The sequence below is a fragment of the Typopeltis vanoorti genome, chromosome 3 (genome assembly GCF_054136105.1).
Source record: "Typopeltis vanoorti isolate ZY-2024b chromosome 3, IOZ_Tvanoo_1.0, whole genome shotgun sequence".
Classification (NCBI taxonomy): Eukaryota; Metazoa; Arthropoda; class Arachnida; order Uropygi; family Thelyphonidae; genus Typopeltis; species Typopeltis vanoorti.
Window position 1 is genome coordinate 156,946,738 of NC_143551.1, and position 14,538 is coordinate 156,961,275.

The window sequence follows — 14,538 nt, forward strand, 5'->3', positions numbered from 1 at the left end:
CACTCCTTCCTGCTGTTCAACCAGGCGAAAGAACTCCCCAGTGTCAACCCTGTAACCACCTCTCAACAGTTTAAAAGTCTCAATCATATCACCTCTCCTTCTTCTATCCATCAAACTCTGCAGGCCACATTCCCTCAGCCTATCCTCATAACTAACATGCAACCAGTTCCATGTTTGGTCTCTAGAGCAGTATTTCCAGACTATGTAAAAAATAAATAATACAAAAAAATAGAATTTAAAAAATTTATAACCCACTTACAGTGCTAATGTACTATAGACTTGCAACCTTTTGCGTGTGTGGAAATCACACGAAAAAAAAAAAACAAAGATTGAGTGGGCAAGAAAATGGAGCCAACTATTTTAAAGTTGTGGAGTGCAAGGTCTTGAAATATGATAGGTAAGAATCGGATGCAAAGTATACAATTAATGGAGAAATTTTGAAAAAGGTGGAAGAGATGAGAGGCCTGGGAGTGATGGTAGACAAACATGAAGCTTATTGTTCATTCACATTGCTGAAATTATAGAACATCACAACAGATTATGGCAATGATGAGGATTACCTTGACATGCAGAAGTAAAGGCAATCTGTTCAAGGTCTTGAGCAGATTGCCTATGGACTGCTGTGCATAAATCTGAGGGGATGAGGATATCATAAAGATAGTCCAGGAAAAGATTCAGAGAATTTTCAGAGCCTTGTGAATAGAAGAGGAAGATATGATGTGGGATATACTGGTTGGTAAAGAGTTGTTACCAGATTAAGTAGAAGAAATTTTTCATAAAGTAGAGGGAGACAAGGGTAAAACAACTGGCCATTCCCAAGAGCTGTAGAAAAAGGGTGTGAGCAAGGTAGTGATAAGTTGGTTCTTGAAGAATGTTGGTGAGTGGAATTGTCTGAGAGTCTGGTTGAGAATGGAAACTGTGATTAGGTTTAAGTCATGATTTGATGATTTTTTTGCATGAGCGTGTGGGCTTCCCTCAATGAGTCTTTAGATTCCTTAGAGTTCTGAAGTTAATAATACTATTTTTGTAACATAATTTTCCTCATTTGGAGTAATCAAGGAATAGCATCTTGCCAGTGATTGATTTAATATACCAAACATTGGATTTAAAATCACTTAGCATAAGTAAACATCTTTAATCAACATGAAAGAATAGAAATTAAATCATTAAAGTTCCACCAATTGGCATTAGTATTTAAAAGTGTATTTTATTTCAGAAGCCATATGGGAACTCAGTTGTCGCATGCTGCCTGTTTTCAGTTATATTTAATGTTCTTCATGCTTCCTAACATGGCCTTGGTAATGCTGCCTGTTCCCTCCTCCTCCTCCACTGTACTCTTGTCAGATCACTAAAAATTTACATTATTCACTATCTGAATCATAATTTTTCTAAATTGAGGGAGGATGCGAGAGATTTGGATCCTCGGACATATCACATTCTCTAGTGGAGGGAAAGAAAAGAAAGCTAGAAATCATGCCTTGAAATCAAAACTTGTTTTTACTTGAATCATTCTGCTGGTAAGTAAGGTTATGCTTTTGTACTTTCCCTCCACTAGAGAATGTGATATGTCCGAGGATCCATCTTGTAACGTGTAACTATGAAAATTATCTAAAAACTTCATCAGGCAGATATACACAGTTTCAGCCTGGTTTGAATTGGCTGTGGATAGGACTTTGATGGATTTATACATAGGAGTCTAGTTTATTCTGGAAATATTCTTTATATGTGAGGAGGCACCTTAAGACTATAATAAATGCTTCACCTGTAAGGCTACACAATCATCAACAGAAAGTGTGACATGTTTTGTCATTAGTTTGAATCACATAGATAAGACTTGTTGAGTCCAAATTTTTCTATTATCCTGTGACTTGCATGTTAATAATTTCATTTCCTGTGAAACAAAGGATTGAGCCTATCTTCCCCCATTACGTCTGTAATGGAAGAATATCACCTACAGACCAAACATGGAATTTTTTCAAATCGTGTCACATTAGGTCTCCAGTAAGCAAGGCGGTTATCTTCCACCAGATAAAATGCATCTCCCACTTAGACATTTACAAAACATCTGTGCTCACCATGGGATTTGAACCCAGAGTCTGTTGGTTGGACAGTCACTATGCTTAACCACCTAGACAACCAGACTTGTTGTCTGGGTGGTTAAGCATAGTAACTTAAGACAAATTTAGTTTTAAGGCAAATAATTTAAGAAATGATGGGAACATAACAAGGATTGGTTTCCAAGTTCCATTTTCAAAGTTTGGAAATAGCATATATTAAGGATCCAAGAGAAAAAGCTGTTTAAAATACTATAGTATAGTCTGTATTTAAGATTTATTAGTCAACAGTTATTTCATGTACTGGAAGATATTGAAGTATACCATATACTTTCATTTTACATGGCATTTGCTGTAAAATTTAAAATAAGGGATGTATGCTATCTTCACTGTTACTGATAATCTATGTTGATCACATTATGAAAGAAAGTGACATTAAAACTTTATCTAAATATGAGAACTCATTTTTTGCTTTTTGTAACCAGTGTTATATTCCTAAATAAATCCAGTGCAGGGTCTCTAGGCTCTTTAACAAAATTCGGGTAACTGCTGTAACAAGTTTGGTATGAACATCAGTTTAAAAAAAGGGGGGGGGGAAGAAATACGGTAAAAGATTTGATGTTTAAAGATGTCAAAGTAGAGAGTGGAATAGACAGAGCTGGTATGGTTAGGAATCAGTCAAATAAATTTATATGTAAAGAGAGCTGTGCGACCACAACTGCGAGGCCCCTTAACACATCCATTCCTATAATAGGGTAATCAATGCGTTTCTTGGGATGAATGTTTATTATTTTACATCGGAAAATTAGCTTTACTTTTATGAAATTTCTAGTTTTTTGCTTGTACAACATTTGGAAAATTTTATGTATAAAGCACGTGATTTCATGTGTTGGTAATGAATTCATATATCACCTTATTCCTTTCTCCATTTCGACATGAAGATTTGGCTGGAGAGCATATGGGCATGGATGTCTGTAATTGTCTGTGGAAATAGTGGGCGTTGGTGTAGTTGCGGTTAATTGTAGTGAGTGGTGGAGACAGAGAGTTGTAGAGTAGATGCCCTCCCTCGATGAGTCTTTGGACTCCCTGGAGGTATCATGTAATAATAATAATACACTCTTGGGAAATTGCCAGTCAAGGATCTTGCATCTGTGGTTGGACAGTAGACTAGTCAAAATACTAAGCTAGCAGTATATATAGGACAGCATTTAAAAGTCATGATTCGCTTATATGAAAGTAAGAAATTGGGTTAGAATTTTATTGATGTAGTTAATGCCTTAGTCTAAAATGTAAAACCTGACTAATAGAGTAATTTGGAAAAGATGTTAAAGCATTCATAGAACTAGGTGGGTTGGACAGGCTATTATTAATACCTCTTGCAGGAAGCATGCAAACATTCTGTACAGCAGTTTTCTTTTTGAGTAGAATTTTGCTTTATTTAATTCCTAATCATGAATAGAAATGACTGTGGCACTACAGTGATCCCTTGCTTTTTTGCAGTCTCTCACTTCGCAGTTTGAATTATTTATGAAAACCCTACCACCCATGGTGGTCTGCTCGGGATCTGACCTCCATGAGTGTTTCCTGTGTGCCAGCTGTGTGCAAACACACAACTCACAGCTGTATATGTGTGCATGTCATCATCGGTGAGTCACTGGCACACACTGGTCTTGTCAAATTTTTTTTGTCAGTTGTGACGAAAAAATTACTGACATTGACATTCATGTGTTGTCTTGTAGATTAACAATCTGAAATCTTTTGTGGCCATAATGAAGACATACGGCATTAATGAGTTAATAGTGTGGTATATTTATAAAAAGGAGAAGGAAATCCATAGTTGCTTGGGAGCTAGTGCAAAGATTATTTCCTGTGTGTACTGACTGACAGTTGGGTGTACATTTACTTTAACAAACAAAAAAAAAAAAAAAGTTTTTCTAAGAGGGGAGTAACCAGGAGGAGGCATCATTATTCGCAGATTTTCGCTATTTGTTGTAAGTCTTGAATGCATCTCTTGTAAATATCGAGGGAAAAACTGTATAAAAGTTTTGAGAAACATTACTTAATGGTTCTACCTACAGGATATTCTAACTTTTTGTGTGTGATTTTTAGTTTTTCCATTTATAATGATTATTCTCAATTTTTATTAGCTTTTGGCCATTTATCTGGATATCATACATGAGTTTAGCAGAATCTTCTATATTCTTATAAGAATATTAATCAGAGAGCCAGAAGAACATCAATACTGTGTGTGAAATGCAGATGAGTTGGTTAAAGAAGTTTATATATTAAGTAGAAAATATTTAAGAGGAATGCAAACAGGACTACATATCAGTATTGGAGGTAAAAAACCTTATCAAAAACTTGAAAAAAAATGTGGAAAGGCAGTAGAGTAGATAATATTTGATCAGAAATGCTCAGATATGGAGGTATGAAAATTTTGCAGTGGCTGCATAATTCAGAAACCTTATCTGAGGATCGAATTAACAGATAAGCTTAGGTGTTGATGGTTATTCATGACTTAATTTTTTAATGGTATTAACAACACCAAACAATTTAATCAAAAGATGTTTTATTAACTGCTTATATTTTACTGAATTTCAAATCAGCATAATCAGAACACAACATACTTGTATTTGATCTAAACTCCTATTTTGGCACCCTCTAACATTACAGCTATGTGGGAGTTGCTCTTAGGATGACAGTCCCCCAAATTTTTGGCAAATTAATGCACTATATTTGTTCAGGTTAGGAGAATTCTTCAAAGCCATTGCTGACTCAAAAAATAATCTTTCAGATCTTTAACAACTCCTAAATAGCACATTCGTTTTCTTCCATCTAATCCTGTGTGAAGGAGTGTCCAAAGCATGGTCTGCCAGTCCTGACTTGCCATAGTAATAGTAGCAAATGTATTTTTTTATGTTCTTCCAGCCGGATGTTAACTGATTTTCCTGTTTGTCCATAGTAGGCCAAGTACAGTCACAAGGAACTTCATACATTCCTCGGTGTGCTAAAGGGTGAAGTTTATCCTTAGGCGAGCAGATCAGAGTTGCTAGTTTTACATGCGGTTTGAAAGTAGTGTGAAGGCCATGTTTTCATCAGTACTTTAGCTATCTTTTCTGATGTACCTCTGACATAGGGAATAGAGATGGTCCTGTTGTGTTCCTGTGTATTAGGGAAGGGAGGAGTAATGGGGCTGTGTAGTATTTTATCTATTTTATAGGAATTGTAACCGTTGGTGCAGATATTTGAGTTCTGTGGTCAGAGCTGTATCATTAGAACAAATGGCTCTGGCTCTGTGTGTGTGAGTGTTTTTAAAATGCCATACTGTTGGACTGGATGATGTGATTGCGTATGTAGGTATCTTCCTGTATATCAGGGCTGTCCAAAGCACAGGCTGCATGTGGCCTGCGGTGCAATTTTGTGCGGCCCGCCTGTGGATTTTGATTTTCACAAGCAAAACACATTCCTGAATGCTAACAATGGCTAGTTCTTTCCTAATATCCCCATTTTTAATGTGATATTGCCATTGATTCCATCTGTTCACTCACAAATCTTTCTCAGAACCCTCATATCAGAGGTCTGCAATCTTTGATCAGGTGTTTTATTTCTAACCCAGCTCTCAGATCCATAAGTCAAAATTGGTTTGAGTACTGTCTTCTGTGCAGCTAATTTCTTTCTTATTCCATATAAATGTATGCAGTTGACTTCCTACCATACCAGCTTTACTAATTCTTTATCTGTTTCCATATTTAATTTGTCATCTTCACTAAAAATTGTGCCTAAATAGCTGAAATGTTTTCAGTGTTTCTGCCTATTTTCATTGTCTTTGACTTTTTATTGCTGATTTTTATACTAAATTTATTACAACATATTCAGTTTAGTCAGGGAATCTTACAGACTTGTGCTGGATTTATTCAGAAGTATAACATCTGCATAAAGTAAAGAGCTAAGATTAAATCTGCCAATTTTGATAATCAGATTTAACACCACTTTCCTTCATAATGTGATCCATATAGATAATGTGCACCTTTGTTGCACACCTGATTTAACATCCAACCATCTTCCTGTACCTCCTTCGATTCTAACTACTGACTTACAGCTTAAATAGAGACTATGTTTACACGATATAACTGTAGCATTTTGAAGAGCTTTCCTCTTGGCATCTTCTCATATGGCTTTTTCAGATCAACAAAACTTTAAATACAAACTTAGGAATATAACAATCCTTGTTATATTCCCCAACATTTTTCATCTGTTTGTCTTAAAGTGAAAATCTGATCCTGATAACCTCTATTAGGCCTGAATTGAACTTGTTCCTTTTCCAAGCTTAGCTGTTTCTCAAGTATATGTGAGAAACAGCTCAAGGAACACTTATTAGGGAAATACTTCTGTAATTCTCACATTTGGTGTTATTTCCCATTTTATAAATGGTTACTGTGAGAGATCTGCTCCAATCATCTGGAATTTGGTCCTCTGACCAGGCCTTCTGAATTATGCAAAACTTTTATACCTCCATGTTTGTGGTCGAATTTCATCCTGAAATTCCTGAAAAATGTGAAATCTAGAAAGGTAGCGGGAGTAAATGAAATTTAACCAGAAAAAGACTTTTTCTTTTCCTCCATAAATTGGGGTGAAGAGATGGTATAATTTTCAGAATCGTATTAAAACCAACTTAAAGCACATTATTTGACTCATTTTAAAGCAGGCTAAAAGCAGCTGTTGCCAAAAGTATTAAGCTTGGTACTTGGTAAAAGAATATATTATGTCATCTAGCTGAACATCTTCTTGGCAACGCAAACATTTGTGAGGAAATGTCCAGGGAAGTTCTACAACAGCTAACCTTCAGAACATGAGCTACAGAAGCAGGTTATGTTATGTTGGAACATGTGGCTAGACATTGTAAATTTTACTAGTCGAAAAGTGTATGTTAAAGGTAATTTGATATTTTGCTTCAGTAGTCAAATAAGGTTATGTGCAGAATAAATGTTGTGTTGGTGGAGTGGGTGTATGTATGGGGTGAGGATATTGACAGCTTTAAAAGTGGATGAATGACAAAGTAGAGAAGTAGCTAAGCAAGAAACTGGAGGAAGCACTGCTTGCGAGATGTTTCATTAGTATGCGTGTTGGGGGATGGGATTATTAACAGCTTTAACAATGGATGAATAACAAGGTACAGGAAAGACTAAGAAACTGGAGGATACACTGCTTGTGACATATTGTCTGTAATGTTTGAGGGTTAGATTTTTTAACCCTTAGCTGACTGTGATACTAATGTGCTAAACGTTTACAACCTTTCATGGGTAAGAATGTGATGTAACAAAAAAAAATGCAGATGAACTGATTCTTATATTTGAGAATGATTTGCATGTGGCTGTTCTGTTGTTTGATAACTAGATGCTCTGGGGGGAAAAAAAAAAGGCTGGTTGGTTTTATATCATGTTCTGTCTTAACTTGAACGTACATGAAAAGAGGGAGAAGATGTGATTTAACTCTTGATTTCACTCCTCAGTGATGGAAAGTTATCCATCTGAACTACTGCCCCTGCCCATCCTTAAAGATTCATTTAATATTGTATTAAGGTATCATGGTTACTGGTGAATTACTTGTTTGTCAGCTGGAGGAAACATTCTAAAAAAGATTAATAATATTATTAAGTAATTAATCCAATTTCCATGACTAATCTGCTATTGATCTTAGGAATGATATTTATAAGCTTAATTTTTTTTTTTTTCCACTGAGTATATGCTGAAAAGTTGGTATACCTGTTTATCTTACTCTGAAAATATTCTTAAAAAAATAATTTATATCTTCTCTTGCATTGTACTTTATGTATATTTACTTGCAGTGCACAACAGCATGCTGAAGCTGTTAGTGGAAAAAGAAAACTGGGAAATCAGGTAAAAAAATAATATATGTGGTCTTTATTATTTTAACATGTAATGTTTGAAACTTTTATTATCAAGTAATTTAACTGTTTACTCACAAAAATTTATATTAGATTTTTTCCTGTTTTTTATATAAAATGTATTTTTAAATTTTAAATCTAGAATGAGTTCTAGATTTAAAATTTAAATTTTAAATCTAGTTCCAATCTATTAAGTATTGGAAACACAATTATTGAGCAAGTAAGCTGCTCTGGTTTGTTTCACAAGGAAGAAAATTATATTAATAATGAAATTCAAAAGTACAGTGATGTAATAATTAATATTAATAATTATATTAATAATGTAAATTCAAAAGTAATAATTCAAAAGTTCAAAAGTATGCAGCAATTTGAATCATTAATCAATTATTTGATTTTAAAAAAGTACAAAGACATACCAGAATTAAAGCATGCAAGACGTTTTAAGAGATGCTTGTGCCATAAGACCATCACAAAATTAACACAGTAACATATGGAAAATAGTGAATAATATATTTTAAATAAATATATTATTCACTGTTTTCCTTGTATTATTGTATTAATTTATGACATAACAAGACATTGACAAGACCAATACTTATCTTTGGTAGCGAACCTTGGACCATCATGAACAATGGCTTAATATAGTTGGAAATTAACTTTGTGATAGCTGCAGGATATACATTACTGGACCAGATTAAAAACAAAGATATAATAAGCAAACTAAATACAGTACCTATAATACGTAAAATAGTCTTCTTCTTCTTCATAACATGGATTTTAGACCAGATGGCCTTTTCAGGTCTCATGCCATCTCTTTCTTGGTCTTCTTATTTTCCCACTTATTTTGTATCTGTATAATATTTTTGGTAGTCTGCTGTTGTCCATTTGATTTAAATGTTCTATCCATTTTTGTTTATACTGTCTTATGTAGTAATTAATTTGGTTTTATATTCAGGGATTGTAAAATTTCTTTATTTCTTTTATGGTCACACTTGGTATATCCAGCTGTTTTTCTGAGAAACTTCATTTCTGCTGTTTGAATTCTTTTTTCACCTTTCCTTTTTATGGTCCATGTTTTGCTTCCGTATAATAGAGTTAGTTTTGACAAGACATTATATAATCTTATTTTGGTGTGTTTTTGTACTAGGGACGGCTTAAATATATTATTTATTATGCAATTAATTTGACAAAGTTTGATATTTTGGCGTCTGTCTTTTCTTCTTTGTATGATAAATCACATCCAAAGTATCTGAAAGTATTTACTTGTTCTAATATTTTATTATCTATCACTATTTTACTTCTTATTGGGTTTTCTCCTTTGAATGCCATTATTTTTGTTTTTTCTTTAGATATTGTCATATTATATTGTTTTCAGATATCATTTAATGATTTTAATGATGTTTGTAAATCATCTTCTGATGTAGCTAATACTACTTGATCATCTGCAAATAGTAGTGTATCTATCTTCATTTGTAGGGTTATTTCTATACCAGATGGGTAATACTGTTTCCAAATTGTTATAATTTTATATATATATATTTTAAAAAATAATAATTATACTGACTAGGAACACCGAGAAAGGTATGATAAAAACTTTAATAAAACACGACTAGTTTTGTCAGAACGTTGACTTCTTCAGGTGTGTAAATAACTACAAAAGAACTGGAAAAAATAACAAGGTAAAATACATGGACTTCTCATATAAAACAAATTGGGAATAGTAACAGTCAAATTTGAACTGGTGTACTGGTGTCTGCGTGGCAAGTCTAGCGTTGAGGCATACGTGAGTGGCTACTGACTCGTGAGTGCCAGAATTGAATCATTGCGCTGTGAGAGTCAGGTAAGCTGTAGTTTAAATTATTGTTCTGTGTGATGGGTCCAGAACTATTTCTTTTGATTCTAAGATACGTCTCTCTGGTTCGTCACCGCATTTATGGATAGTGGTCGTAAGGTTCCAGTCTATCTGGTGTTGGCGCTCTTCTAGATTGGAGTTAGCGGAGAAAAGAACATGACTGGAGAAGGCGCTCACACGGGTTCTCCTGTAAGAGATGTAGCGTTGATGCTCCTCAAGACATAGTGAAACAGACTTATCTGTTTGTCCATAAGGTTTACCGCAGCTGCAGGTGATTTTGTAAACTCCTGGAAATTGAAGTTGGTTGTGTTTTTGTTTGGGTTGAATCAGGAAAGAACGAAGTTTTGGTAGGGTGGTGAAGTAAGTTCTAATGTTGAATTTCTTCATAATTTTGACCAGTTTCGGTGATAGAGAGCTTACAAACAGCAATTGAATGTGTGTAATTGTAATAGGATTGGAGTTATCTTCTTGCTGAGGTTGAAGACATGGATATAGACGTTTAGATATGCTTCGAGGTGAATAGCCGTTGTTTAAGAATGTGCTTTTGAGGTGGTCAAGTTCTATTTGAAGATCTTCTTCTTCTGAAATAAAAAATCTCGCCCGATGGGCCAGAGTGGAAATAATACCAAGTTTCTGCCGAGGGAAGTGATGAGAGTATCTGTCTGTGTGAGTAGTTTTACGAAAAATTGAAAATTTGAGACAATCTGGCAACTAGTCATCTTTAAATCCCAAAAAGGCGAGTTTGCCGTTCATCTCGAGTTCTGATGTGAATTTGATGTTCTGGTGATGATTATTCAAATGATCTAGGAAGGATTGTAACTCCTCTAGACTATATTCCCAGATGAGGAAGATATCATCCATGTATCATAGCCATAGTTTAGGGTTTAATGTTGTGCTTTAAATAGCTCTTTCTTCAAAGTCTTCTAGAAATATATTGGCTAACACCGGAGACTACTGGCTGCCCATAGCTAGGCCGCTTGTTTGTTTATATACTTTACTTTCAAATATTTACTGTGGATCTTCGGGAGGCCGTAAACAGGTAATTAGGGGATGAAGAGAGCAGAGAGATAACCTGCTGTGTCTATGAAGTTCTGAAGTAAATTTGAGGAGGTTGTTGGTTCAGTTATGAAGTTATTTCATAGGGTCACAGATATTAATAAATCGTTGATCTTGGTACAGTAATCAGATCTGTTTAGGATTACAGTTGCATTACCTTTATCCGCTGGTAGAATAATGATTTCGTTGTTATTATGAAGATGGTGGATTGCTTTTCTTTCAGCACAGGATAAATTATCTGCAGGTCGACGACTGTTGTTTATTATAAAAATAGCTTCCATTCTAAGTAGGTTTGCTGTTTGTTTTGTTAGATGTGCGGCAGCTTTTTCTACCTTGGTTAGCAAGAGTTCTTTAGGAATGGAGGTGGGGGATGGGACGAAGTTGAGACCTTTAGACAGTATACTAATTTCTGCTGAGGAAAGGGTATATGAGGATTTGTTTATGACAACATTTTTTTTTTAGGTCTTGTAATCCGGTAGGAGATTGATAAGTTTGTTCCTGTTTAAGGCGATTAAATTTCCTAATGAGAGTTAATTTATTGATGTCTTGGGATCTAGAGGCATGGTGAGAGCTGGTGTTTTTAACCTCATTCCAAGAACTGTTGTCTAAAGAAGAACCCAGGCTATTTTCTAATGCATCTTTTTTAGTGAAAGCTGAAGCTAGAATATGTTTAGTGTCTGCGATCCTTTCATTTAACAGATCCAGTTTTACTTTATGGTAGATATTATGTGCACGTTTTGTGCGAATGGATTCCTTAAAATCTAAGAACTTTGGGATGATAGAGTGGGACTTGCATCTTTTCGAAAAGACTAACCTGTTAATGAAAAGTCCAATCTTTACCAGAATCTTTTGATATTCCTCAATGCGTTGTAGAGTAACCTTGTCAGAAGGTAGATGGATATTATAGCTTCTATTCACTCGGCTTGTAGACAATTTAAAAAATAATTATACTGACTAGGAACACCGACTTCTTCAAGTGTGTAATTTTCTCCGCTAACTCCAATCTAGAAGAGCACCAACACCAGATAGACTGGAACCTTATGACCACTATCCATAAATGTGGTGATGAACTAGAGAGACGTATCTTAGAATCAAAAGAAATAGTTCTGGACCCATCACACATGAACAATAATTTAAGCTACAGCTTACATGACTCTCACAGCACTCTCAATTCAGTAGCCACTCACGTATGCCTCATGCTACACCTGCCACGCATACACCAGTTCAAATTTGACTGTTACTATTCTCAATTTGTTTTATATGAGAAGTCCATATATTTTACCTTCTTATTTTTTCTGGTTCTTTTGTAGTTTATTTACACACCTGAAGAAGTAGTCGTTCCGACGAAACTAGTCATGTCTCATTAAAGTTTTTATCATACCTTTCTCGGTGTTCCTAGTCAGTATAATTATTATTTTTTAAAATGTCTACAAGCCAAGTGAATAGAAGCTATAATGCTATAATATATATATATATATATATATATATTGAAAAGCAGAGGTGAGAGGGTACTTCCTTGCCATACTCCTCTTGATATATCTTTCCATTCTGAGATGTGTTGTAATTTAACTGCTATTATATTTCCGTATATATTTCTTGAATGGATTGTAAAAGTTCATCAAATTCCTGACATGTACCCTCAAAGGGTGTACAGGATATGATAGTAATACATGAAAAATTTACATAATTACTAACTTCCTATCTACAATTTTCCTCCAAATCAGTCTATTACTTGTCAAGACTCCAATATTATCATTATCAGATATTATATTTCTATCATCTAAGGCACATTGTACCGTATCAATCCACCTATATCTTGGTCTTCCTCTGGGTCGTTTTCCTGCCAACCTGGAAGGGAACACTTGTTTTGCTAATCTTTCCGCATCCATTCTGTTTAAGTGCCCATACCACCTGAGATTAGCGCATTCCTGGATGCTGACAATGTCAAGTTCTTTCCTAATATCCTCATTTTTAATATGATATTACCATTGATGCTATCTGTTCACGCCTCTAATCTTTCTCAGGACTCTCATATCTGCGGTCTCTAGTCTTTGGTCAAGTGTTTTACTTCTGACCCAGCTCTCAGATCCATAACTTAAAACGGGTTTGAACACTGTCTTGTATGCAGATAATTTAGTGTTCCGACTAATTTCTCTCTTATTCCATATGAATTTATTCAATTGACTTCCTACCATACCAGCTTTGTTGATTCTGTTGTCTATTTCCATATTTAATTTACCATCTTCACTAAAAATTGTGCCAAATTAGCTGAAATGTTTTACTTGTTCCACAGGTTCCCTGTTCACAACGCAGTTGACATTTTCAACAATTCTACATATTTTCATTGTCTTTTTCATGTTGACCTTCATTCCATATCTATTACAATGGTTATTCAATTTAGTCAGGGAATCTTACAAACTTGTAGCGGATTTATTCAGAAGTATAACATCATCCGCATAAAGCAAAGAGCTGATATTAACAGCTCCAATTCTGATATCATGTTTAATGCCACTTTCCTATATAATGTGATCCATATAGATAATGTACATCCTTGTCTCACACCAGATTTAACATTAAACCATCTTCCTGTACATCCTTCAATTCTAACTGCCAAATAAAACTCAAATACAGTCTAAGTATTGTTTGATATAATGCCCCATTGACACCATATAACTGTAGCGTATTGAATAGCTTCTCTCTTTGCACCTTGTCATATGCCTTTTCCAGATCGATAAAACATAAATACAGATATTTGTTATATTCCCATGCTTTCTCGACTATTTGTCCTAAAGTGAAGATCTGATCCTGACAGCCTCTATTTGGCCTGAATCCAGCTTGTTCTTCACCAAGCTTTTCTTCCACATTCTTCTCCACCGTTTCTCAAGTATACTTACATTGATCTTGCCAGGAACACTCAGTAGGGAAATACTTCTGTAATTCTCACATTCACTTTTTTTTTATGTTTATTTCCCTTTTTATATATGGCCACTATTAAAACTACTCCAATCATTGGGAATTCGTCCCTCTGTCCAGGCTTTCTGAATTATGCAGTACAGCCACTGTAAGACTTTTATACCACCATACTTCAGCATTTCTGGTCGAATATCATCTACTCCTGCTGCCTTTCCACATTTCAAGCCTTTGATGGCTTTTTCTACTTCAAGTATGGATATGCATTCCTGACTGTATGCCTGTTGAGTGTTTTTTACCACTGTGCTATCACTGCTTGTTTCATTTAGCAATTTTTCGAAGTAATTACTCCATACCTCATGGATATCTTTTTCTCCTGTTTTTCATGTCACCTTTATCATCTCTAACTCCTTTTACGAAAGAGTCCTTTTAACTACTTTTATGAAAGAGTTTGAGAACAGGAATCAAGCCTTGGAGATTCAATGGCAAACTCTGAAGAAAACATTGATTGATTCTGCCAGAGAGGCATGTGGTGAGGTTGTGTGCAAGGATAAAAAAATCAGAACTCCCTGGTGGACACAGGAAGTTAAAGAGGCCGTGAAGGAAAAGAAGAAAGCATATCAAAAGTTCCTGGCAAATAAGTCAGCTTTTACTCAGAATACAGAGACAAATGCAAGAAAGCTAAACAGTGTGTAAAACTAGCTAAACAAAAGTCATGGGAGGATTTTGGCAAGAATGTAGAAAATAAATATCAAGAAGGT

At 34.9% G+C, this 14,538-nt stretch overlaps 1 protein-coding gene across 1 annotated transcript in view; it reads left to right on the top strand.

The window, feature by feature from the left end:
- Nucleotides 1-14,538, top strand: part of LOC150108694 (dynamin-like) — a 306,464-nt gene that overhangs the window by 194,045 nt on the left and 97,881 nt on the right. The window contains exon 12 of the mRNA XM_090416156.1: nt 7,900-7,951. Within this exon, the coding sequence (XP_090272282.1) occupies nt 7,900-7,951 (52 nt within the window). The remainder of the gene's footprint in view (nt 1-7,899; nt 7,952-14,538) is intronic.